At 35.7% G+C, this 26,150-nt stretch overlaps 1 protein-coding gene across 2 annotated transcripts in view; it reads left to right on the top strand.

The window, feature by feature from the left end:
• Positions 1 to 26,150, top strand: part of UNC13C (unc-13 homolog C) — a 533,240-nt gene that overhangs the window by 363,830 nt on the left and 143,260 nt on the right. For both annotated transcript variants that reach the window (XM_045555386.1, XM_045555388.1), the window contains one exon: positions 2,819 to 2,904. In XM_045555386.1, coding sequence (XP_045411342.1) covers positions 2,819 to 2,904 — 86 coding nt within the window. The remainder of the gene's footprint in view (positions 1 to 2,818; positions 2,905 to 26,150) is intronic.

The raw sequence follows: 26,150 nt of genomic DNA on the forward strand, positions 1-26,150 counted from the left end.
ATGTTCTCATTCTCCATGTTGGTCTTTTTCTCACCCACTTTGATATCAAGGTGGGCATCATTGCTTACGGCATAAACCAAGTTTCCTATCACTGCTGGTACCTGATACCAAAAGTTCCAAATCACTTTTTGCCAGAATGACTCATGCTGCTGCTTCCCATTTCTATAGAGGACATAGGACCATCCCCCTGAGAATAAACCACTGTCACAGCCAGTGAAGGCCAATGATGTGTGTTGTCACAGTTTTTCCAAAACTTGATATAACAAAACTATTCTGTTTTCCACAACCATCTCTGTCTTTTCTAATTTTATATATATGTATGTGTGTGCGCTTGCTTATTTTTATTGCCAGTTCCACTAGATTGTAAACTTCAGAGGGGCAGAGACCATATCTGTTTTATTTAACAGTATATCATCTGCCCTTAGCACAGTGCATGCACATGCGAGGCCTTTGATTAGCAGCTACTTATAAAAGGAATGTATGAGCAAATGTCATTAGAAGCCATTTATATTATATTACCTCTTAATTTATTACTTGTAAACTTATAAATTTTTTAAATTTTTACTAAAATAAAAAAACTTTATTAATATGACTGAAGCCTTACATATGCATATGCCTCCTTGAATCCAATTCCATTTACTCCTCACCCAAACATAACTATTAACGTGATTTTCATATTTTTTATCCCTATAAATTTCTTACACTTTTACAACATATTCATGTATCTATTAAAATGCATGTCAGATATGTGCCGACCTCACCTCACACCCGTTGAGGCATCAATTAGTTGGAAAGCAAAGACTGAGAGCCTGAGAAACTTCATAGAAAGCTGAACACAAGAACAGAAGAATAATTGGAATTCACAGCCTACAAAGTAGCAGGTCCTCGTAAACACTCCAGGCACACAGTTGGGGCTGCAAGGGTCTAGATCCTAGGAGTAAGTGTGAATAAAATGTCCATCTGCTTTGAATGGGCTCAGTCCCTAACTGGGTTAAGTTTATCTTTCCAACCTAAAATGCTACTGTCAGAAGGAAAATAAATTCTTCCTGGAGGAACTATCATGATTTGGAAACACAAATTATATATATATATATATAATATATATTTTTTAATGTGCAAGAAGTCTTTTATTCAATCAAAAATAACCAAACATTATAAGAGGTTAATATGATGGAATTTAGAGACTCAGATGTTATAATAGCTATGATTAATGTATTTAAGAAATTAACAAAATGGAAAAACTCAGGAGTGAACTAAAAACTAGTGAAAGAATTAAATGGAAATTCTAGAGCTAAAAACTACAAAAAATTAAACCCTCAATATGTGGGTTTAATAGTAAGTTAGTCATAACTGAAGGGAGAATTAGTAAACATGAAGATAGTCCAGAAGAAATATCCAGATTGAAACTCAAGGGAACAAGAGATGGAAAATAAAGAATAGGATATTTACCAAAATTAACTGTGCACTGGCCTATAAAGCAAATCTCAACAAATTTCAGAAGTATGAAATTGTTTAAAATATGTTCTTTGAACTTGGTCTAATTATGCCAGAAAACAGAAATAAAAAGATACTTAGGAAATCCCCAAGTAGTTGGCAGTTAAAAAATGAAGAGTAAAATTACGAAATATTTTTGTGGAATTAATAATGAAAATACAATATATCAATTGTTTAGGATGCAGGTAAAAGAGAATCCTAAAAGAAATGTATACCTAAAATATAAGTGTTAGAAACAAAGAAAGGGCAAAGCTCCATTATTTAAATATCTTTCTTAAGAAAGTAGGAAAAAAACATAACCCAAAGAAAGTAGAAGACAGGGAAAAATGAAGAGCATAAATTGATAAAATAGAAGAAAAACTCATATTGTGACTACTAAAATTAAAATGTAAACTCTTTTTATCCAAAAGTTTCTTTGTGCTCCTTTATAGTTAATTCCTCTCCCCACTCCCAAACCTCTGGCAACCACTGATATGTTTTCTGTCCCTATGTTTTGCCTTTTCAATAATGTAATTGGAATCATAAAGTATGTGAGCTTTGAGTCTGGCTTCTTTTATTTAGCATAATCACAATCCAGTTGATGCTCATCTACATGGGTACATGTATCCATAATTTATCCCTTTTCATCATATTCACTGAGCTTATATTACTAGGAGCCTTACTGTGGGATTGAAAACACATGTAAAGAGAATACATATTCAGAAGCAGTAGGAATCTTGTTTTTAGCCTAAGCTTGTTTGGTCTAAAACACAGACCTGTCTAGGGGGCATTCTGGAGTGCTGATTAGTGGGTCCATGTAAGCCATTTTACTAGAGGGAGCAAGGAGTCTTTCTTGAAATAATTCACTTTAAGAAAACAGAGAGTAGAAATGCGCAGCTTTGCTTTGTGGAAAACAGCTAAGGGATGCACAAGAGGTGCAATTTTTTTTTTTTTTTTTTTTTTGGTGTTCCCTGGTGTCTGCTATTCAGATTGATCTGACCTATCTTCAAAATTGAGACATAGGAAGGTAGAGTGTTTGATGAAGGGGCTCTTCATAGACAAACACTCATCATAAAACATACATGGGGAACCCTGAGCACCATTACTTTGGCACTGATATGTTGAAGAACATTTCCTACCACCCAATAATTAATTAATAATTAATTTAACACTACACTCTGGTGTATAGCTTTGTTCCCTACCTACAAAAATTCATAAAAAGAAATTTCATAAATTAAAGTATTTATATAATAACCACTGTATCACATACGTAAAATTAGGCATTTTGTTTTGTTTTTTAGGCATACTATTCTTTTTATACACAATAAAATGTGTTTGGTTTTAGGTTTCCTCAAGAACTGAACATGGGAAAAATAAGTGCTGAAATCATGTGGACTCTTTTTGCTCTGGATATGAAATATGCATTAGAAGGTAATTACAAATATTTATACTTATTAGAGTACATATTTTAGTTAAATTGTGATTTTGTGTTCTTGGCTTTAAATGTAAAGAATTGATGCATTGAAACATTGATGATTGTGATTAATTTAGTTCTAAAACTTATTTCTACACGTCAGAAGAAAAAGGTTGCAAAGTGTTTAAAAGCCCTAAAGAAGTATATACATTTTTAATCAGGTATTCTAAGTTGCAGGATCATAATGAGTATTTCACTTATAGAATAATGCTCAGATGCAGGAATACATTATGGCAGTTCATTTGACGGAAGAAACCATTGAGTAAGTAGTAGTCCAGATATTTGTTTATGTGGACTTAGAAATAGTATCCATGTGTTGGCAGGTTAAAATATGACCAAATTTTACACAAAGACAATGGCAAATCTCTTCCCCAGAAACTCTGCTCACAGTAAGTCCAAATCTTACAATGTAAAGCAAGAGAAATACAGCTCTTTGAGTACCTGCACTATGTTTAGAATTGGAGAAAGAACCATAAACCAGGTTTGTATCTTCTAGCAACTCTTAGCCTGGTACAACAGTCTCTTTGTACTTATTCAACAAATATATATCAAGCCCATAGATACTAAGTGACCACCAGTGCACTCAGTGTGGGGATATAATAGTGAACAAGCCAGCCATGCTCCCTGCCCTCAACAGGATTACAGAGGAGAGCTGCAAGCATGAGGACAGTCGCAAGATGGCGTGGTCAGGACTAATGATGAGGGAGTGTCTGGAGGAAGCACCTAAACCAGACTTGAGGCTAGGCGACAAAGCACGCTTCCTAGGGGAGCTTTTTCTAAGGAAATGTTATCTTGACAAAGACCTGAAGGAGAAGTAGGAGCAAGAAAGGTTTTTGGTAGAGGAGATAACATTAGCAATTAGGGTGAATACAAGGTGCATTTGAAAATAGAGAACTCAGTGGGCCTGATGAGCAAGAGGAAGCAAGAAGTGAGTGTGGAGGAATTAGCAGGGACCCCCCCCACACAGGGCCTTGTGGGCCATGGTGAGGAGTTTGACCCTCTCCTAAGAGAAACAAAGGACCATAAAGAATTTTCAGCAGGGGCATGTCTTGTTCAGGTTTGCAACTTAGAGAGGGCATTTGACTGCAGCATGGAAGATAGACTGTTAGGGTAAGACTGGTTTTGGCAGTTCATGCTCACCATGACACTGTGTGATAGCTTTGCTACAGTGTGAGTTTGCTGCATGGGGAGGCAGAGGGAACACTCTGAAGTGTTCCTTATTTGAAGAAAATGATATACAATGGATTATAATACCTAATTTTCTGATAAAGTCCGGATCTCCAACTCACAAATAGAGAGGTTTACCTAATCTTTAAAATTATACCAGAACTGCTCAGAGATACTTCTTATTCTGTAATGAGGTATTTCTTCTCTAATGTGTTAATGGCCCAGCGCTTCCCATCTCTGCCTCCTACCAACCATATCCTTTTACACTTCTCTGCTTTGACTGTCACTTTGGGATCCAAAAAGTCTCTTAAATTAATAGGATCCACCAGTCTACTAGGCAAATAAGTTTTTTCAGATAGTGTTTACTTCCCTAGGTTAATCCTTTGCATTCGCTCACCCTCCTTGAATGTCAAACTTTATGGGGTCAATAAGGAAGTCTCAATCTCCTCTGTCAAAACCTGCTGCTTCCCCACTGTTCTCTATTGCCATTATTGTCACTACCATTCATCTGGTTACTTAAGGCAAGTGTGTAGAGGTTGTCGTTGATTCCTTTCTTGTCCTCACCACAATCAAAGTTTACTCCTGCATGAGGGCTTACTTGCCAGCTGGTGTATGCCTGGACTTCTCTTCCCACCAATCTTCACAAGCAGCCATGCAGGGCTCAGCTAATGTCACCTCCTCAGAGGGGATTTCCCTGAGCATGGTGTCTACAGTTGCCCACAGCAATAACTTTATTTTAATCCTCTTAAGAGCAACTAATTATTATCTTTTATTTATTTGTTTATTTATGCTTGTTCATTTGATTATTTTTTATGTATCTTCTTTACCACAATATAAAATTTTTTCTATGATTTTTACCGACATGTCTATGTTACCTAGAATGATGCCTAGAAAATAAAGTTACTCCGATAACTACTTGTTGAATAAATAAGTTAAAGACATTACCAGGGAATTTCAACTCAATGGAGAAGTGGAAGGGGCAGTGGAGGAGACGTCCAGTTGTGATCTTTTGCTGCATGGTCTTGGGAACATTCTAAGAGCTCAGCACCTTCGTGTTCCATTGTCCTCACCTGTGTTTGAGTAGAACAAAACTCAATGCATTTTGAAACATTTAATGCTGTTTTGTACCATAATGCTATATAAGCCAAATGTTATATAAGATGGATAATTAATTTTACCATTTGTGTTTTATTAATCTTAGAGTAAATTTAACTAGGGATTTAGGTAAAATTTTACATACCAATATTTTTCATATTTCACTGTTTAGCATATTTCATATATATTTCGAAGATTGAAATTTTTTGGCTTTTTAGTAAAATAGATTATCTTATTGGTGACATTTTCAATCATACAAGATTATGAGCTCTTTGGAAAAAAGAACTATGTTGACCACGCGCCAGCCCTTAACACAAACCTGGCTTGTGGTAGGTGCTCAATAAATAATGGGTGAGTGAAAATCTAAGGTATATCAAACAGTATGTATATGAATATGTGTGTGTAGATTAACAACACAATTCAGAATGACTTTCACTCAGATTAGAGCCAGAGATTGAACATTGTTAAAAGTTCCTTTGTGTTTTCCAGTCCATTCTATGTTGAAGTACATTATTCATCACTTTAATTGTCCATATTAGTATTCAGGAAACAGCACAGTAAAAGTTCAGCTCTTCAGGATGCTTTTTAGCCTCAATCCTAAGCCAAAGGATTTCTTTTTTTTTTTTTTTTTTAATTTTTTAATTTTTTTTTTATTTCAGCATATTATGAGGGTACAAATGTTTAGGTTACCCAGATTGCCCTTGCCCCACCTGAGTCAGAGCTTCAAGTGTGTCCATCCCCCAAGGCTTTCTAATACATAACAGTCTATTTTACATTAGCAAGCACAACACACAGAACACATGGTAAAACTATGAGGTAGAGCCAAACTTTAGCCATAAACAGATTTCACGGGGTGGTTAATAAAAATCAGCAGTCAGGCTATACATCAAAAGTCTAAAAACATTCCAGTAAGTCCCCTATGTCATTTAATGGGGAAAAAAATATCAGTGAGGGTAGCTGCCGAGAACTAGGGCAAGACCGAGGTAGACAGATGTGTTTTGGCGGGACCTACCTCGGCTTGTCCTGCCTTCCTCTCCCCACTCCCTCTCTGCCCCGCCCTTCTTTAGCTGCCTCTCTCGGGCACCTGGTACACTCAGGGCTCTCCAGCATGTTAAATACACTAAAGTGTCTGCGACATCCTGGTTATCCCGTCCAAAAGAACTGAAACCACAGGAAGTAAGGAAAAGCATTACAACTAAAAATGGGAGGTGTGGAGGTGGCAAATAAATCCTGCGTACAAGAGGAGCGGGAAGTGGCCGTGTGGGAATAAAATGGAAACTAGAAATGAAGCTTATTATCCTCAGCCTTTCACCTTCTAAATGTGTTTCTCAGAAATTGAGGAGTCCCTTGCCTCCTTTCATCTTTACTTTGAAGGAAAGCATCAGTGTTAATTCACTTGACCTAACCTGGGAAGCATGAGGCTCTTTTGCACTTAAAATAAATGCACTTCACACTTTTCTCCTCTGACAGTTCCCTTCTGTCCTTCCTGCCCCCTCCTCCATTGCAATTAAGTTGAAACTACTTTATATATAATTTCTGGAGTAGAGAGGGTAAGCTATGTGTATAATTAATTTAGAAACATGCTGACTAAAATATTTGGTTTCTAAATAACAGAAAAGAAAAATGGACATCCAAGAGTGTTTGTAATGCTATTATTCATGTCAACCTTTGACCATCTACTAACTCATCTTATTATCTATTTAAGGAAAAGATAATTAAAATATGTTGACCTGAGTAACATGAGTGTATACAGTGTTCCTTTGGTAGAGATGAATCTATCAGAGTAGGTGTGTAATTAACTGGTCAGCCACTTTCTTGGGTTTGACTTAAAAAATAATTAAATGGCAAAAGCAGGGGGCTCGGCTAACTTCTCAGACTATGAACGTGGTCTCACTAGCAGTATAAGCAAATTCATTATGAAACATACCCCTTGTGTGTTCTGCAATTAAGTCCAATGGCCTAGTCTGTCTTCTCATAATGGTGAAACTTAGGAGAATCTCTGGTAAACAGAAATGAGTTTCTAAAAGCCCAGTGACCTGGTTATTAGAATCAGAAGATGAAGCATTATCTGTTCATATATTTTTAATTGTTACATGATCAGTATATAAATAGAATATAAAAGTCTTCATGGGCATTTTCTCCTTGTCTAAACTCAGGCTCTGACAAGAAAATTCTAGTTTTATCTCACATAATTCTTTTTATTTGGTTTTGAAGTAAAGAACAGCAGTGAACACTGACAATTCTAGGGTTCAGTTGGACAACCTGGTCATCTATGTTCATAAAGCACTGAACTTTCTTGCATTTTTTTCATTTGAGATGATATTAGAATTTAAATTCCTTATTAACTCAATTCAGAGATCATGTTATCATGAGCACAGCTGGCCTCTAATTACTGAGCTTGGAACTACTCAAAAGTCACAAAGTTTGTCTTCCTCTCAGATGTGAGGCCTCAGAAGACTACGAGGCAAGAGACTGGCTTCTCTTCCTCTCTTCCTCTTAGAGCATGCTCACTTTGCTAGCTCATCATGTTAGGCAAGCTGAAAGACTCAGAAAAGAAGAAAATAAATGGATCACCTGCAGTAGCACCAAAATAGTAAAAGAGAAATTCTCAGCTCAGATATCTAAAAAATACAACGTTTAGGGTTAGTGTATCAGTTATCTATCATACTATAACTAATTATCCCAAAACTTAGTGGCTTACAACATAAATAAATATATGTCATCTCTCATTGTTTCTGTGGGTTGGGAGGTTCTGGCTCAGGGTGTCTTGTGAGGGTACAGTCAAGATGCCCACCTGGGCTACAGTTGCCAAAGATTTGATGGCCTGAGATCCCCTTCCTTGCTGTCACAGTCACATGACTGTCAAGTAGTTGTGGGCTGTTGGTGGGAGACCTCAGTTGTTCCCAACACGGACCTCTTTACAAACTGCTTGACTCTGCACAAAGCGTGGCAGCTAGCTTCTCCCAGAGTGAGCGATGCAAGAGCAAGGGCTAAAGCAACCATGTCCTTTCTGATCCAACATGGAAACCACACTCCATCCCATCTGCAGTATCTTGTCAGTCACACAGTTCAGCTTGCTCAGTGTGGGAAAGAGCACATGAAGACACAAACTCCAAGAGTCCAGGATCACTGATGTCATCTCGAAGGCTGGCGAGCACAGTTAGTATTTGCCTCTCTGATCATTTCTTTGTAATACGAGCAACAAAAAATAGGTTTTTGTTGTTTGCAATGATTTTAAACAAAAATAGCAATCAGCATGGATAAAGCCAATCTTTTTCCTTCTGCCCCTTTTCCTCAGCCCCTCCCCACAATCACAAGAAAAGAAGTATGAAACAACTATTAAAATTTTCCAAAGACAAATTATCTCCCAAGATGCTAAGGCTCTTGTTTTCCCCACTTAGTTTTCTTAGCTAAACTCCTCTGGAAGGGAAGTCTGGCTCACTGAAAGGAAATTAACCCAACATTCCCAAGAAAGGCATTCACTGATCTGGTGTATTCTCTCGTTTTCTCAGAACGGTAGGTTTCAAACATGGCTGGCATTAGAATCACCAGAGGTAGAGTCTCGACTTTTCAAAGACTCTCCGAGGTTTTAATCTTACTTAGAACTTCTTAGACCCTGTTCTAAGTGATTTACAGGTATCAACTTATTTGATCCTCATAAAAAACCTATGAAGTAGATACTATTATGATCCCCCTTTTATAGATGAAAAACTTGAGTTACAAAAAGGTTATTTTGAATGGAAGAGCCCAAATCCCCTGTGGTTCTAGTATGTATCCTTGATTGAGCACCACTACTCATAATGTTAATTTAATTTTGGAGGCCTTCTTTCAGAATCTGACAAAATATGCAGGTTCTAGTCACAGAAAAATGATAAATAGCCTATACATCAAAATTCTGCATTCTCCCAGGAATACATATACAGATGCTCTGTAGCCCATTTGTAGACATCTTCCAAGGATCCATGAACCCCAGGTTCAGAATCTTTGCTCGATAGCACAGTGGTTCTCCTTGGATGAGCAGCATCAGCTGGGAAATTGGTAGAAATGCAAATTTTCAGGCCCTACCACAGATCTACTGAATCAGACCCTCTGAGCATGGGGTCCAAAAATCTCTGTTTTAACAAAATCCCCAATGGAATTTAATGTGCACTGAAGTTTGAGAACTACTGCTCTAGAAAACTGCTAAGGATTTAAATTTGCAGAAAACTGCAAGTGTTTAAATGAATGAGCCTACTTTCACAGTTCGTTGTAGACATCTCATTGTTCCTGGCTTACCATTGTGCAAAATTCTTTTCTATTAAAAGCTAGTTTCTTTGATAAAAATGATCACCAAAAGAAAGTCAATCACTGATATTCATTCAATTTTTCATTAATACAAACATATGTCATTTATTCAATGTATTCCCTGAATGCTTGCTCTGTGCCGGGTATCATGCAAACAAGGCTTAATGCACACATAAATAAAACAGGTATGACACCTGCCTTGAAGAACTTTTTAGTTTAATAAGCAAATAATTATACAAATAAATGTATAATTATAAAATTTAATCAGTGTTATAGATGAAAAGTGTGTGTATAAGGCATTGCAAATTTACATATTAAAAATAAATGTTAGTCTGTTTTGTATTGCTATAAAGGAAATATCTAAAGTTGGGTAATTTATAAAGAAAAGAGGTTTATTTGGCTCATAGTTCTGCAGGCTGTGCAAAGGTGGCACTAGCCTCTGCTTCTGGTGAGGGCTTCAGAGAGCTTCCCAATCTAGGTGGAAGGTGAAGGGGGATCAGGCGTGTCATAAGGTGAGAGAAGGAGCAAAGAGAGAGAAGAGGAGCTGCCAGACTCTTTTAAACAACCAGCTCTCTTGTGAACTGATAGAGTGAGAACTCATTACCTCTGGGAGGGCACCAAGCCATTCATGCGGCGTTCACCCCCATGACCCAAACACCTCCCACTCAGCCCCGCCTCCAACATTGGGGATCAAATTTCAACATGAGATTGGGAGGACAATACAGTTTGGATTGGACATATATCCAAAATGTATCAATAAACCTCTAGAATTAAAACCTTCCCCCTGCCAAATCCTACTCTTCTGGTCTTTCCTATTACAGCAAAATATGCTACCATTTGTGAAGCATCAGGCACTATCTATGATCCCTCTATTTCTCTTACTCTACCACCCTCCCCAGACACATTCTGCCTGTTATACCTCCAAAACATATTTGGCTCTCACCCTTCTCTCTAGCTCTACTACCTCCAATAGTTCTAGCCACAGACACCCTTCACTTTGATATCTGTGACAGCCTCCCAAGTAGTTTGCACATTTCCACTCTTGCATTCCTGTAATCCGTTAGCTCATGGCATCCAGATTGGCTGCCACAAGTTTAAATGAGATCAAGACATTCTCTGGTATATAAGCTTTCAAAGTCTTCCTCTTTCAATAAACCAAATCTGTTTTTGTTTTTTGTTTGTTTTTTACCATGACTTACAATGCACCATGTAGTCAGGGCTGCACCCATCCTTCCAATTTTGTCTCATTCATGTTCTCTCTTATCTTTAGCCACACTGTCCTCATGCCTCTTTCTTAACTGGAACAAATTTGTTCCCGCACCAGGGCATTCACGCTTGCTTCTCCTTTTGCCTATAAAGCTCTTTCCCCTCTCTGCACGGCTGGCTCTTTTCCATCCCTGGTCTCACTTCACAGGTCCCTTCCCTTCATAACCCTGCCCGACCATCCCATCCCTTGCTATATTCCCACACATCTCTGTCCCTCTTTTTTCCCCAGATCACTATATCTGAATCATCTTATTTAGCCTAGTAGTTTGTTCACTTGCTTGCTAATTTTGTTCTCTTTTAGTGCACTGTTTGTAAATGTTCCAATCACAATCCAAAGCAAAAAAAAAGAGCAAAAAAAACCCCACACATTTACAGTGTTACAGAACACACACACACACATACATACAAAACCAAAATAAGAATTTCAGAAAATATAGATAAACATCTTGATAAGGATGGAGTAATAAATTCTGAAATTTTATTTTTCCATGTATGTGTGTGTGTGTATATTACATATACATATATTTGCATACACATTACATTTAATTAATATATACACTTAAATTCCAGTCATAATTCTCTAAATTTTTATTATGACCCACTTATGGTTTGAAGCCAGCAGTTTAACAACACTGTACCTAAAAATAATCTTCATAGAGTCAGAAACCTTGTAATCCCATTTACAGTTGAATACTCCCATTCAAAAATAATCATTGAATAATTAAAAAACATATTAATACTATGCCACCTTAAATCTCACAAATGTTATATTCAGACATATTTCTATGTTAATAAATTTGCCAATATAATACAGCATGTACAAAATTTCACCAATAATATTTGGGAATTTGACACAATTTGGACCCTATTTTTGTGTACCTTGCTCTTTATTTTTATTTATCTATTTATTTATTATTTTTTGGAGACAGTACCTTGCTCTTTATTTTTATTTATCTATTTATTTATTATTTTTTGGAGACACAGTCTCACTCTGTTGTCCAGGCTAGAGTGCAGTGGCATGATCATAGCTCATGCAGCCTTGAACTTCTGGGCTCAAGCGATCCTCCTGCCTCAGCCTTCCAAAGTGCTGATATAACAGGCGTGAGCCACCACTCCCAGCCTTACTTTTAAATATCTATAACGAAAATGTTATATTTAAGCATAACATTTTTTCTCTTAATACTAATTAAAATATCCCCAGGTAATTATCACATCTCTTAGGCAAGGTATTTGAATGGAGCATTTGAATATAAAAATCTATATTAGGTCATATTGCCAGAAGGAAAATGTAGTAAGAGTGCAATCAAGAAAATAAAGTTAGTGTTGGTGGAAAAGAAGGGAATGAAGCTAACTGCAGTTTGCGTATGTCAATGTCATAACATTGTAAGTTTTCACTTATATGAAAAGTACATATTTAACTTTTTTTCCCTCTTGTTTTCCTGCTATTAATTTTTCAGTCATTTACCATCTAGGAAAAGATAGGAGAAAAAAGCAAAGGTAAAGAAGAAGTGATGAAATGCTGGTTGGATTTTTTTCCTTATTAGTGGTTTTAGAAAAAATTTATAGAAATAACAAAAGTAATTGTTAAAATTAGTGTAGAAAAACTCAATTTAAATGGGAAATAAAATACTGAAATGCCATGGCCTTAGATGCTAATTGCTGCCTTGCTGCCTCTGTAGATATTAAAAAGACAAAATTATTTAGGAACAAATGAATATTATCTAAACTTCTTGAACTTTAATAGTGGAAATTGTAAATTTACTAAATCACATCAATCACAAGCTAGCAATGCATGCAAATATATACATGTAACCAAAGAATAAAAACAGCCGTGACTATTTTTGTTACATTTTGGTCAAAAATCTTTTTCGTTGTTTGGAGATTGCTGATACTCAGTCACTGGAAATGTTTTGACAACAAAGAAAACCTGGGAAGGAGATGGCAGTTGGCATGAAATCAGCTTTCCAGAAACTTTCTCCTCATGAGGGGCTTAGGAAACCATGTCTTTTGCTCTGCTTTTTATTTGGAAACCTTCCAGGGAAAGCTCTGAAGGAATGAGCCCTTGGTTCTCTTGGGGTGATTGTCATCCACCAAAGTGATTACCAATGTTCACTCACACAAGCATATTAAAAATGGATATCTTGGCTTATGGCCATATTCCAAGTCAGCAATATATATTCAAGTTTTTCTCACGTCACTCTAACACTGATTTTTCTATCTCCCTCTTCCACATTTAAGTATCCTGCTGATTAAATTGGGCTAAACTGAAAATCCAGGATAACCTTCTTATCTTAAGGTCAGCTGATTAGTAAATTTAATTTCAACGGAAACATTAATTCCTCTTTGTCATATAACAGAGCATATTCATATTCATTAATCTGGGCATGGCCTAGTTTGGTTCTCTGTCCTAGGATCTCTTAGAAGGCTGAAATCAAGGTGTCATCCAGGACTGTGCTCTCATCTGAAGGCTCAACTAGTGAAGGATTTGCTTCCAAGTTCTCTTGTGTGGTTGTTAGCAGAATTCAGTTTCTCAAAAGTTATCAGACCGATGGCCTCACTACTTCCATGGCAGCTGGCCAGTGGCTGTCCTCAGTTTCTTGACAGGTGGACCTGTCCAACATGGTGTCTTGCTTTATCAAAGTAGGCAAGCCAAGAAAGCAATAGAGAAAGTCTGAGAGAGGAAAAAAAAAAACAAAACGGTCTCTTATAACCCAGTCACAGAAGTGATACGTCATAACATTTGTTGTATTCTAGTCATTAGACATTGGAAGCAAGTCACTAGGCTAAGTTTATGCTCAAGAGGAGGGGATTATCAAGGGTGTGAATACGAGAAGGCAGGGATTATGTGGGTTATTTTAACGGCTGCCTTCCACAGAGTGTTGCTTAGCAACAAAGACACTGGCTTGAGTCAGACAATGTAAGTACAAAATCTATCTCACTATTTACTTACCAGCCATGCGACACTGAGCAATTGTTATGTCAACTCTATGCCTCAGTTTCTTCCTCTGAAAAACCATATTGTTGTGAAGATTAAATGAGGTACTACACATAAAGTAGTTATTGCCTGACACCTAGTAGTAAATGCTCAATAAATATTAGCTTTGGTGATAATGATGATTAAATTCTTCAGTAAAACAAAGAATTCAGTGCTAAAACCTGAGTTGAACACCATTCAGCTAGATATATTCTAAAGCTCTATCTAAATTAAGAATCTATATGTTTCATTAGTGACCTAGAAACACAATTTTTCTCCTCTTAGAATATATATAATAGAATATATTCAGCATAACATTTTACTAAACACTAGAGAATATGGCCAGATGAGTTCTTGCTTCTCTATTGAAAATATATACTAATATTATCTTTCTGACTGACAAAAACAATGATAGGAAATTTGGAAGATACAAAGAAGTACAAAGAACATTAAAATCACTCAGTATCATCCAGAAGTCATATATATACTTTTATTTGTATTCATAGTAATTAACCAAAATGGTTTTTATGGAAAAGCATTGTAGTACATTGTATTCTACAGTTAACATTCTCAACTTCTCTTTTTACAGTCACACTCATTCTTTTTTTTTTATTTGTATAAATTTATTGGGTACAAATACAATTTTGTTACATGCATAGATTGCATAGTGGTCAATACCCATTCTTCATTTAGTTATTTGGCAAGCCTATATCTGCAAGTCATTTTGTAGAAAATATACATGGATTACACATTCTAAGTCCCTGCATATCTGAAACTATTTCTCTGTTGTGCTTGAATGGCACTGTGGCTAAGTATATAATTCTTAGGTCACACCTGTTTTCTTTCGGGACTTTTTAGACACTACTCTGTTCTCTTATGGTATATAGGGTTATAGCAAAGGAATATAAGACTGGAACACTTTTTTTCTTTGTACACAACTTGTTCTGTTTTGTTTCAGCCTCGATGCTAATTAGATACTTTTTCTTCATTTCAAAGGTTGAAAGTAAGCCAAAGAGTTGCTTTCTTTGTTAATTTTGCCTGGTACTTCATGAGTTCTTAAAATTTGTATGCTCAGATATTTCTTTAATTTTAAAAACATCTTTCGGTTGTTTCTTTGCTCCTGTCTGACAAAAATCAAATCATGTCACTCTTCTGCTCATGACCCTCATCACACTCAGAATGAAATGCAAAGACCTTCCCCTGGACTGTAAGGCCCTGTGCTGCTGCTAGTGGCTCTCTCTGCAGTCATCTCCTCCCACTCAGCTCATCCCTTTGCTACAGTCACTCAGACCTCTTTGTCCTTTTCCAGTCACATCCAACACCCCTCCCTCTGGGGTTCTCTGCATGTCTGTTCCCTTTGCTTGGAATGCTCTTTCCCTGGATATCCACTCCTGGTGTCTAAGGAAGGCCCTGCCACTTACAAATTAGGAAAATAGAACCATCCTTCATCTATCACCCACTGATGTGCTGTTTATTGCCCTTGTAGACTGTAAGCTCCCTGAAAGGCTCTTTTCTGTGTTGTCCACTGCTGTAACCTTAGCATCTAGAAAAGTAAATAGCACATGGATAGTGGGTACTTAACGGATACATCCCATGAGTGAATTCCTCACTAGTTTCCTGGTACACTGTCGGTGCTAGACCTAAAGTGGGTATAAGCAGGCAGACCTCTAGGGTCCCCAGACAGTGTGTTTTGTGGTCCCTTGTGGGCTTCCCAAAAGGTTGATAGACTCCAAATGTGCTCCTACGACCCTGTGGTACTTTGCCTCCTGCCCACCCCTTCTCAGTTGGGTGGTTGATCAAATACTAATGGGTTTCTGCCTCTTTCTTTACAGTTTTTCCCTCACATGCTTCTTTCTTTTAATCCGGTCCCGTTTCCCATATCTCATATAATTCCTTAAAGTTTGTTGCATGTGAATGCTATCCTTCCCGGGAGTCTAGGCTCTTAAAGTGTTTTGGAAGGATGAAATGAGACAATGCTGAAAGTACTTTAGTATATATACAAGGTTGTGCAACCATCACCATAATCCAAATTTAGAACATTTTCATCATTGCAGAAAGAAACATGTACCCTTTATCAGTCACTCCCTGTCTCTCTACCCTCACTGAATTGAAGACTTTAAATAGGTGAAATTTATATGTAAATTATATCTCATAAAGCTATTATAAAAAGTAATTTATAAGTGAAAGTGTTAGACAAATGTTTTCAATTATTATGATTAAAAGAGGAATAGAGAAATCCCTGAGGGCTACAGGTTAAAGCATTATTCTTTCATGAATTTCCCATGTTTTCTTTTTAAAATTTAATGATTTCTAACTTTAACATATTATCCATTATTTCTCTCAAACTGTAATAGTTATTTCTCACAAATCATACAAGGCAGTATGGGAATATGTAATTTAATATTTAACCTTAATATATTAACTATAACTAGTGTTTTTCCCATCGTTTCTCTTTATCAAATTCATTCATGTATAGCATAATACAGGTAGATAATTTCCATTATAAATAGGTACTTATATTTGTGAATATTTATTCACTAGTAATTTCAATTACTTTTTCTCTTAATTGAATTCTACCCAAGCTTATTACTTTCAGATTTATCATCTACTAATTCTTATTTTTATCTCCATGGGAAATTGATATTGAAACTGTGAAGTCAATGCAGTGACAGCATTGCCATTTTCCTATTCCTTTAATTTATTTCCATTTGCCTAAGGAGAAATATGTCAAGTTACTTTAGAAGTAGGTATCAGAAAGTGAAAACTAATCTAGTTCCGGATAACATGTAAGTGATTTGATTTAGATGAAATTGAATTTTAATGATATTTTATGTTTTATGGTTAAAAAGGCATATGATATACTGAAATGTTCACGTGTAACTGAAACATTTTATTGCCAAAATAATATGGCAATTTGAGAGCATGAATATAGGAACAAATGCTTGTATGTTGGCTCTCACTTCACTTTTTAAAGCATTCTTCACACTCAGGCATATCTTTAACCATAAAACAGTCTGTAATCTAATAGTACATGGACATGTTTGATAGGTGGAAGTTTCAGTTCCATATTCACTTTTTTGTGAATGGAAAATAAACTCTCTCTACTTTTTAAAGCTATGATTTATCAACTCCACTTAACTGAGGGTGATAAAGCACTATTGCATTTAGTTTTTTACTCTTCAAATTATGCTAATGTCTTAAGCATCTTGGTTAGTGCTTGATAACCAAACCCATCTGGTATCAGCTATCAATATTTTTTAGATAATTTGTAGTAAATTGTAAAGAAATGCTAAAATTATATTATTACTAGTCTTTGCATGCTTCTTTCATATTGAATTTTGCCTTTCATTTACAAGTTTAGACATGTAGAAAATATGATAATTGCTCAAACTCATTAGCCTATTAAGCTTCTCAACACCCTATGAGGTAAATTAGTATTAGATATTATTAATAGAAATTAAAGTACACAGGGTTTAAATGACTTGTCAAATCATATTTTTATGCCATTGCTGTTAAAAGAATTATCTTGTTTAAATTTGCACTGACTGAATAAATCTCTTTGCCTGGGAATTAAAATCACATTTTCTTTCCACTACATGGAAGAGAAAGCCTGTGAAATTGGTAGCTGCAGTAAATACTATCTCAGGAATTTCAAGAAGTAGAATGAGCCTGCTGGGAAATGGAGGTCTTTCATTCATTTATTCCACCGAGAGGTTCTGGCATTTGGCAGAGATATTCAAATAACTAATGTAACGTGGGGAACAGTTGGTACGTGGGTTTGTCAGATCTTGCTTACTTAGTGATCCAAGTCTTCTCATGGGAAATTTCAGATATCATGAACCATGCTGCAAATTCTCTTTAGAGAAAGCCTAGAGAGAAGACAATAATACCCAAAACAGTAACAGTAACACTTTTTGTTTCCCACTGCCCTCACAAAGTAATTTGTTAAGTCACTGTTCAAGGAGGGATATTCGAATAATTATTGCTGACAGAGTACTGGATTGGGGTTTTATTTTGTGAATGTTTACTTTTGTCCAATTATACAGTAAAGAAAAGTAACATGGAAAGCAAGCTCCATTCAGATTTGTAACAGGAGCGTGTTTCCTAGAATAATTAAAATTTTTGATCTTCTTGAATATTATATCACCATATTAGGGGACCACCTCTGCCAGTATTACTTCTCTGAATCACAAGATTTTTTATCCTGCCTGGGGAACCGATACTTGTCCTCTGTCTTCATAGGCGCTTTCAGAATTTATCTCCTCCTTCTGTAAATGGCTAAATATTTAGAGTATCTAATAAAGTATCCAATATGCAATGTCCTATCTTGTCAGTGCATGCCAGTATATTAAAATGTACATCCATCTAGTTTTGTTTAATTTAATTTTATTTTTATTTATTTTTATTTCAGGGTATTATGAGGGTACAAATATTTTGGTTACATTTTATGTCTTTGCCTCACCCAAGTGAGGATTAGAGGCTTGCCCTTCCCCTCTACAAGGTTTACCACATCCATTAGTTGTGAGTTATACCCGCCCAACCCCCTAATCCCTGGATAATATTACTCTAAAGTTCGAAGAAATGATTTTTTATTGTTTTACCATTCTTGTAAAATCTACCTTCTATAAAACATCTACCTAAAGTAAGATGTGCTATAGTCTATGTGATATAAACTGACTGGAACTGAGGAAGTACTTTTGAAGACGGTTGTGTTTATATTCTGCAAATTACATCCTTTGGTGAAGTAGCATTTTCTGAAATTCAGAATATCCTATAGTTATGGTGACTGTATCTTTTACACATTATAACAGAATACATGATCTGACAGGAGAGAACTTCTGTATGAAGTGGAACAACATATATGCAATAGGAACAGCTTCGGAGAATGAGACAGTATGATATCCATAGCTATCATACTTAGAAGTATCAGTCATTCTTTAAGATCATTTAAAAAATGCATTGCAAAGGATTTTTACTATACTTAACATAAATCTATTGTGCATTTCAAAATAGCTGGAAGAAAGTAATTCAAATGTTCCTAGTGTAAAGAAAAGATAAATATTAAGATAAATATTTAAGGTAATGGGTACGCCAATTACACTTATTTGATTAGATGACTGTATCACATTAGCACATGTACACTAAAACTATGTACATCTATTATGTATCAATAAAACAGAACAAAATGTTCTTAATATGTGAGCTGATCTGTACTTTATATTTAAATACATTTCTAACACCCACAAAAATATTACTTATCTGATGCTTAATAAGCTAACATTTAAATATCTACTCCATGTCAGACTCTGTGCTAGGTACTTGGGACAGAAAAATAGATAAAATCTCTGCCCTTACAGGGACCTAGGTATTAATCAAATATTCATGCTTATTGAAGTAAAAGTGCTATAAAAATGAGTGTGTGGTGCTAGAAGAACATCTAAGAGGGGCATTTTGTCAGGGGATTCAGGAAAGTGTTTCCTAAGGAAGTGATTTTTGAGCTGAGATCTCATAAACAAGCAGGATTTACCCAGTTGAAAAGGGATGGGAAAATCTGAATTAATTACAAAATTTAAAAGCAGTAAATGCATAGCAAAATATTTTCCTTTAAATTACTGATTTTAAATACCAACACTGACCCTGTAAGTTTATAGCCTGAAAAATTTGGAATTTACATTTCTCTGTTGGCTACCTGCAAAGAGATTATTAGATTATTTGGTTTATATGCATATGTATTCACCAGTTTGGCATGTCTGATACCATACCTGTTTCTTCGCCATTGTAAAATTAGCTTCCCCTTGGATAATTGTTCTTACTGGTCACACTTTTGACTCTATTATTTATGTTGGCAAGTCCCCAGAAAATTCCAAAACAGGGAATACATGTCCATCTTTCACTATTTGATTATACTTATGATATTTCAGTCACGAAACAATTACCAGCTGGCAAGCTTCACATACATATTCAATAGCATCTAAATATTGTTGTTGCATCTATTATATAAGCTGCAAATGAATGCACTAAACAGATGCTCCAAAATTTATAAAACTTGTAATTCTCAAAACATTTGATGTTTTTATCATAAAATCTTAGTCTCATCTATGATTGATTTGGGGTTTTTTGGTTTTTGTTTGTTTGCTTTATTTGAGAATATTACAGGGTACAAATACTTTGGTCACATAAATTGTCTTTGCAACACCCAAGTCAAAGCTATAAGTGTGCCCATGCCCCATACATTGTGCACAGTACCCATTAGATGTGAATTTACCCTCTCCTCCTCCCTACTCCCACCTTCTTGATTTCCGAAGCATGTTATTTCCATACTTGCACATAAGTGTTGATCAATTATTTCCAATTTAATGGTGAGTAGTGGTGTTTGTTTTTCCATTCTTGTGATACTTCACTTAGGAGCTGGATCTCCAGCTCCACCCAGGTTAATACAAGATGTATTAGTTTACCATTTTTTATGGCTGAGTAGTACTCCTTGGGGTGTGTGTGTGTGTGTGTGTGTGTGTGTGTGTGTGTGTATCACATTTTATTAATCCATTCATGCATTGATGGACACTTGGATCACTTCCACATCTTTGCAATTGTGAATTGTGCTACTATAATATTAGAATGCAGGTGTCTTTTTTATAGAATGTCTTTTTTTCTTTTGGGGAGATATCCCATAGTTGGATTCCTAGACCAAATGGTAGTTCTACTTTTAGTTCTTTGTGATATCTCCATACTACTTTCCACAGAGGTTGTACTAGCTTGCAGTTCTACCAGCAGTGTATGAGCATTCCCATTTCTTTGCATTCACACAGACATTTGTTGTTTTGGGACTTTTTGATGAAAGCCATTCTCACTGGAGTTAAGCGATTTCTTGTTGTGGTTTTGGTTGGTACTTCCCTGATGATTAGAGATGTTGAATTTTTTTCAAGTTTGTTGGCCATTAGTCTATCTTCTTTTGAAAAATTTCTCTTCATGTCTTTTGCCAACTTTTTTAATGGAGTTGTTTGATTTTTTCTTGCTGATTTGCTTGAGTTCTTTATAGATTCTAGTTATCAGCCCTTAATTGGATGTATTAATACGATATTCAAATATTTCCTCCCATTCTGTAGGTTGTCTATTTGCTCTAATGATTGTTTCCTGGGTTGTACATAAGCTTTTTAATTTGATCAGGTCCCATTTATTTATTTTTGTTGTTGCTGTGATTGTTTTGGGGGTCTTCTTCATAAATTCTTTGCCTAGACCAATATCTAGAAGAGTTTTTGCAATATTTTATTCTAGAATTCTTATGGTTACATGCCTTAGGTTTAAGCCTGAGCATTAATATATGCCAACAACAGTCAAGCTGAGAACCAGATCAAAGATTCAGTACCTTTCAAAGTAGCACTAAAGAAAATAAAATACTTAGGAATATATTTAACTAAGGAGGTGAAAGACTTCTACAGGGAGGCGAACTACCAAACACTGTGGAAGGAAATAGCAGAAGACATAAACAGATGGAAAAACATACTATGCACAGGCATAGGTAGAAATAACATTAAAATTTTTATACTGCCCAAAGTGATCTACAGATTCAATGCAATCCCTGTTAAAATACTAACATCACTTTTTGCAGATCTAGAAAAAATAATTCTACATTTTGTATGGAACCAGAGAAGACCCTGTATAGCCAAAGAAACCTTAAGCAAAAAGAACAAATTGGGAGGCATCAATTTATCAGACTTCAAGCTATGCTACAAGGCTATAGTAACCAAAATAGCATGATAGTGGCACAAGAACGGAGACATAGACCAATGGATCAGAACAAAAAACCCAGATATAAAACCATCTTCATATTGCCATATGATCTTTGACAAAGCAGACAAAAACATACCCTGGGAAAATGAATCCCTCTTCAATAAATGGTGCTGGGAAAATTGGATAGCCACATGTAGAAGACTGAACAGGATCCACACCTGTTCACCACTCACAAAAATCAACTAATGATGGATAACAACATAAACCTGTGGTTGATTTGAATCTTCACATTAGAGCCCTTCCCTTTCCTGATCTATGTAGTTTGTTTATTTTCTAGGTTCCCACATATTCCATTTCTTCAGCATTGGGACATATTCCCTGAAGTCAGGCAATGAAGTTTAGTGATAGAAATGTGGGGAAAGTCATGCCAGTTTAGTCCTTAAGACACGTCAGAGAGCAGTCAGTTCAATTTTATCCTATTGCAAACAAGAACACTGGTGACAAGGCGCATTAATGATGGTTGAAGGTCACACACAGATGGTTAGAACACAGCTGAGGTGTTTGAACTCCCTTTTCTAGAATCTGTCCAGTATAGTTTCTGTTGTACCTTTTATAGGATGATTAAAATCATCTTTTGAGAGGAAAGTTAAAAATGAAATTAAAAAGTTTTTGAGTAAGCTACTTACAAGCCCCTCAAAGTATTGCTATTGTATATATGGTGAAAGTAATATAATCTCTCTATGTCCTTATACCTTTCATATTCTTTGATTAAAATCCATAAATTTCTCTTAATAGCAGGGATGTCTGTATTCATAAGAGAAAAAATAGTATAAAATAAATTTCAAGTAATCACCAGCTTAGTTCTCTTTACAAAATATTTGATGGGGTTACTCTTAAGGAAAGCCTGTAAGACTCTCCCAGAGGAAAAAAAAATGGCCACATTACTGGCCCAGCTCACATCAGCTTTTCAATATGAAATCACCCAACCAGCTGCTCTGATCCCATAGAAAATCTAAGCTGCATAAAGTTGATGACTAAATCCTTCCAAACTCAATTGATTATCTGAAGTGTGTCTCCTACCGGCCCTCATTCTTCTACTACAATATGGATGGAAGGGAATCACAGCATAGAGATGTCCATTTGTTTGCTCTTATTCTAGTAAAAAATGTCGTGTCTACAAGAGGGTTGAATTCTCTTGTTTCCAAGTCTTCGTGCTCACTGATTGCAAGCATGCACATTGCTAAAATGCAGATTTAAATGTAGGTTGAGCCCTCTATTCTAGTCTCCACAAAATGTCCTCTTTCTAAGTTCCAGGATTCATGCAACCAGAATCTTCTTCCAGTTTCTAAAATGATAAATGCAAACTACCTTAATGTTTATACACTTGCTATTAAGGCATATTTTCTCTGATTTGATTTCTCAATCTCTTAAGCTGCATATGATCTATACATCTTTGAGTTGCAATTAACCTGTCTAGATGATTGGTGGCGGGGAAATACCTGTTGAATCCCAAAATGTATCCTTTCCCCAAAGGCATTCTTCCTCCTATGTTCCCTATTCCTTTTTGTACTTTATGGCTTTACTCTGACCTCAGTGTCCCCAGCCAGATCCCCAATTCAGACTAAGTTCTCCTCTCTCCTTTACTCCTCACTTGCAGAGTCAAAGCTCTATTAGTTCTCACTCTTAAATATCTTCTCTACCTTCCTCTTCTCACACCCAGTTATCACTGCACTAGTTCAGGACAACATCATTTTCCCCATAGAATCCTTTCTAGGTTCCAGGCCTCTCAAATTGCTTCTGTCTGGCTGCACAAGATCTATCTAAACTCAAAGCATCTTTCCTGCTCTCTCTGCTACATGGAATTATTCTAAATTCATAACACTTCACTGGGACCCCGATAATAACTAAATTAAGTCCAACACATTTTAAATTAATTAACTACCTAATCCTTCATGAGAATGACTTTTTTGTCTAAATTATTTAATAAACAAGATTTAGGACAAAATTGCTATATTTATATTATCAGTTTGATTTTAAAAGTGCAAGGGCTGGGAGCAGTGGCTCACACCTTTAATCCTAGCACTTTGGGAGGCCAAGGCTGGAGGATTGCTTGAGGCTAGGAATTGAAGCCCAGCTGGGGCAACATAGTGAGACCCCAAAACTCTATAAAAAATTTAAAAATTAGCTAGGCATGGTGGTGCAGTCCTAACTACGCTGCAGGCTGAGGCAGGAGGATCGCTTGAGGCCAGGTGTTCAAGGCTGCAGTGAGCTACGATTGCACCACCACAATCCAACCTGAGTGACAGAGCAAGCCCCTGTCTCAAAAAAATAAATAAATAAGACAAAAAACAAAAAAATAGTACGTAGTAGGAGCAAATGAACTTAAATTTTATGGTCATTTAAAAGAAACTTCAAGCACTTTTAAAATGTTGATTTATCTTTTCCAGTTCTGTCAGTAGCATTTACTTTACTTTTCTTTTTTTTTTTTATTTCAGCTTATTATAGGTGTACAAAAGTTCAGGTTATATATATTGCCCATGTCCTGCCCATCCCCCCAGTCAGAGCTTCAAGCATTTCCATTCCCCAGACGGTGCGCCTGGCACTCACCATGTAGACATACCTCCATCCCCTCCCCCAACCCCCCACCTCCCCAAGTCAGCACCTTCTAGCATGACCATTCCCCAGACGGTGTGCAACGCACTCATCATGTAGGCATACACCCATCCCCTCGCCCCACCCCCCGCCTCAGTCTGATATCCAATTGGTATCATTCTCAAATTTGCATTTAGGTGATGATCAGGGAAACCAATTTTCTGGTGAGTACATGTGATGCTTGTTTTTCCATTCTTGGGATACTTCACTTAATATAATGGGTTCCAACTCTCTCCAGGAGAACCAAAGAGATGTCATATCACTGTTATTTCTTACAGCTGAGTAGTACTCCATGGTATACATATACCACAATTTATTAATCCATTTATGAATTGATGGGCATTTGGGTTATTTCCACATCTTTGTAATTACTTTTCTTTTTTAAAAAAATTTCTTATTGATATCTAATAGTTGTACATATTTTTGGGATACATGTGATATTTTGATACCTGTATGCAATGTGTAATGATCTAATGATCAAATCAGGGTAATTGGAATAATTGAAATATCCATCACCTCAAATACTTATCTTTTCCTTGTGTTGGAGTCATTACATGTATAACTATGTTATTACGCCTGAAAGAACAGTAAGAACCCAGTGCCTTAGCCACTTTTCATTGGACTAGGTAATCTAAAGCTTGAATTAAAGTCTATAAAATAGAAAAAAATTCCTATCTTCAAGGAACATGAAAACAGTTTCCCTTATAATTTTGAATGAATTTATCTGATTTATTTTTATTGCTCAATAATATCATAATAGAAATAAATTTTTAAATTAGCCATGACCCTACCACCCCTTTTCTAGTGCTGCATATGCATACAAAATTTTATACAATTGTAATAATAGTATAGATGTACTTCTCTATTATTTTCACATTTTTTAGATTTTGGCATATTGATATAAAGACTCAGTGTCATTTTAATAGTTACATAATATTCTACCTAATCCATACACTTCAGCTTTTTAACCACCTCCTATCTTTGGATAATCAGGTGGTTAGCATTCTTTAAATATTGTGAATAATGCTACAATGAAAATGTTCTTGTATTTTGCTTTTCCACATTTTGTTTATATCTTTGGGCAAATTATCAGGAGTGAAATTACTGAGTCAAAAATTATTAATGCTGTATGCCTTTTGAAATCCATTGCCAAATTATTTCCCAATGTTTTCAACAGTGTGCACTGCCATCAGCAATGGATGGGCATTCTTGTTTCAGCACACCTTTGACAGAATAGAATATTGTAGTGATTTTAAGTTTGCTATTGTAATAGTTATAACATAAAACTTTATTGTTTGTTTATACTTTGAATTTCTTTCATAAGTAGGAGTTGAACATTTTTATGTTTGTTGATTAACTTTATTTCTTCCTGTGTTTCTTTTCATTCATTCCCTTACCCTTAAATATTGGTCTTCAATTCAGTGAATACTGTTTTAATTTTTAATTTATATGGCTTATTTATAAAATATAGATTTTATTTTTTTAAAACAATTTTTCTTAGGGTATTTTGATTTAAGTTACATTATTTTTGTTGTAAGGGTTTATTACAGGTTGAGCATCCCAAATCCAAAATGCTACAGAATTAAAAACTTCTTGAGTGCTGACATGATGCTCAAAGGAGCATTTCAGATTTTGGATTTTCAGATTTTGAATCCTCAACCAATAAATATAATGTAAATATTCCAAAATCTGAAAAAAAATGCAAAATACAAAACAGTCCTGGTCTCAAGCATTTCGGATAAGAGATACTAAACCTGTATATCATATGATCAATCATTGTATTAATATTTATGGTTTCTTTTAGCTTAAATGTTACCTAGCAAAATATTTTGTTAGTCTATAATTTGATTTATGTATGTATAATGTTAATTCTTTAATCCCTCAATTTTCATTTTAGTATTAAAAATCCATTTGATAATGGGAAAAATACCATGTGTTTTTATGATTATGAGAATAATTCAGTAGACAGACAAAAATTTATAATGCAGAAGAGAAAGAACAACTACAACAGCCAAGTCATTGAGTAAATCGGATAGA

This window comes from Lemur catta, chromosome 1 (genome assembly GCF_020740605.2).
Source record: "Lemur catta isolate mLemCat1 chromosome 1, mLemCat1.pri, whole genome shotgun sequence".
In the NCBI taxonomy this organism is placed as follows: Eukaryota; Metazoa; Chordata; class Mammalia; order Primates; family Lemuridae; genus Lemur; species Lemur catta.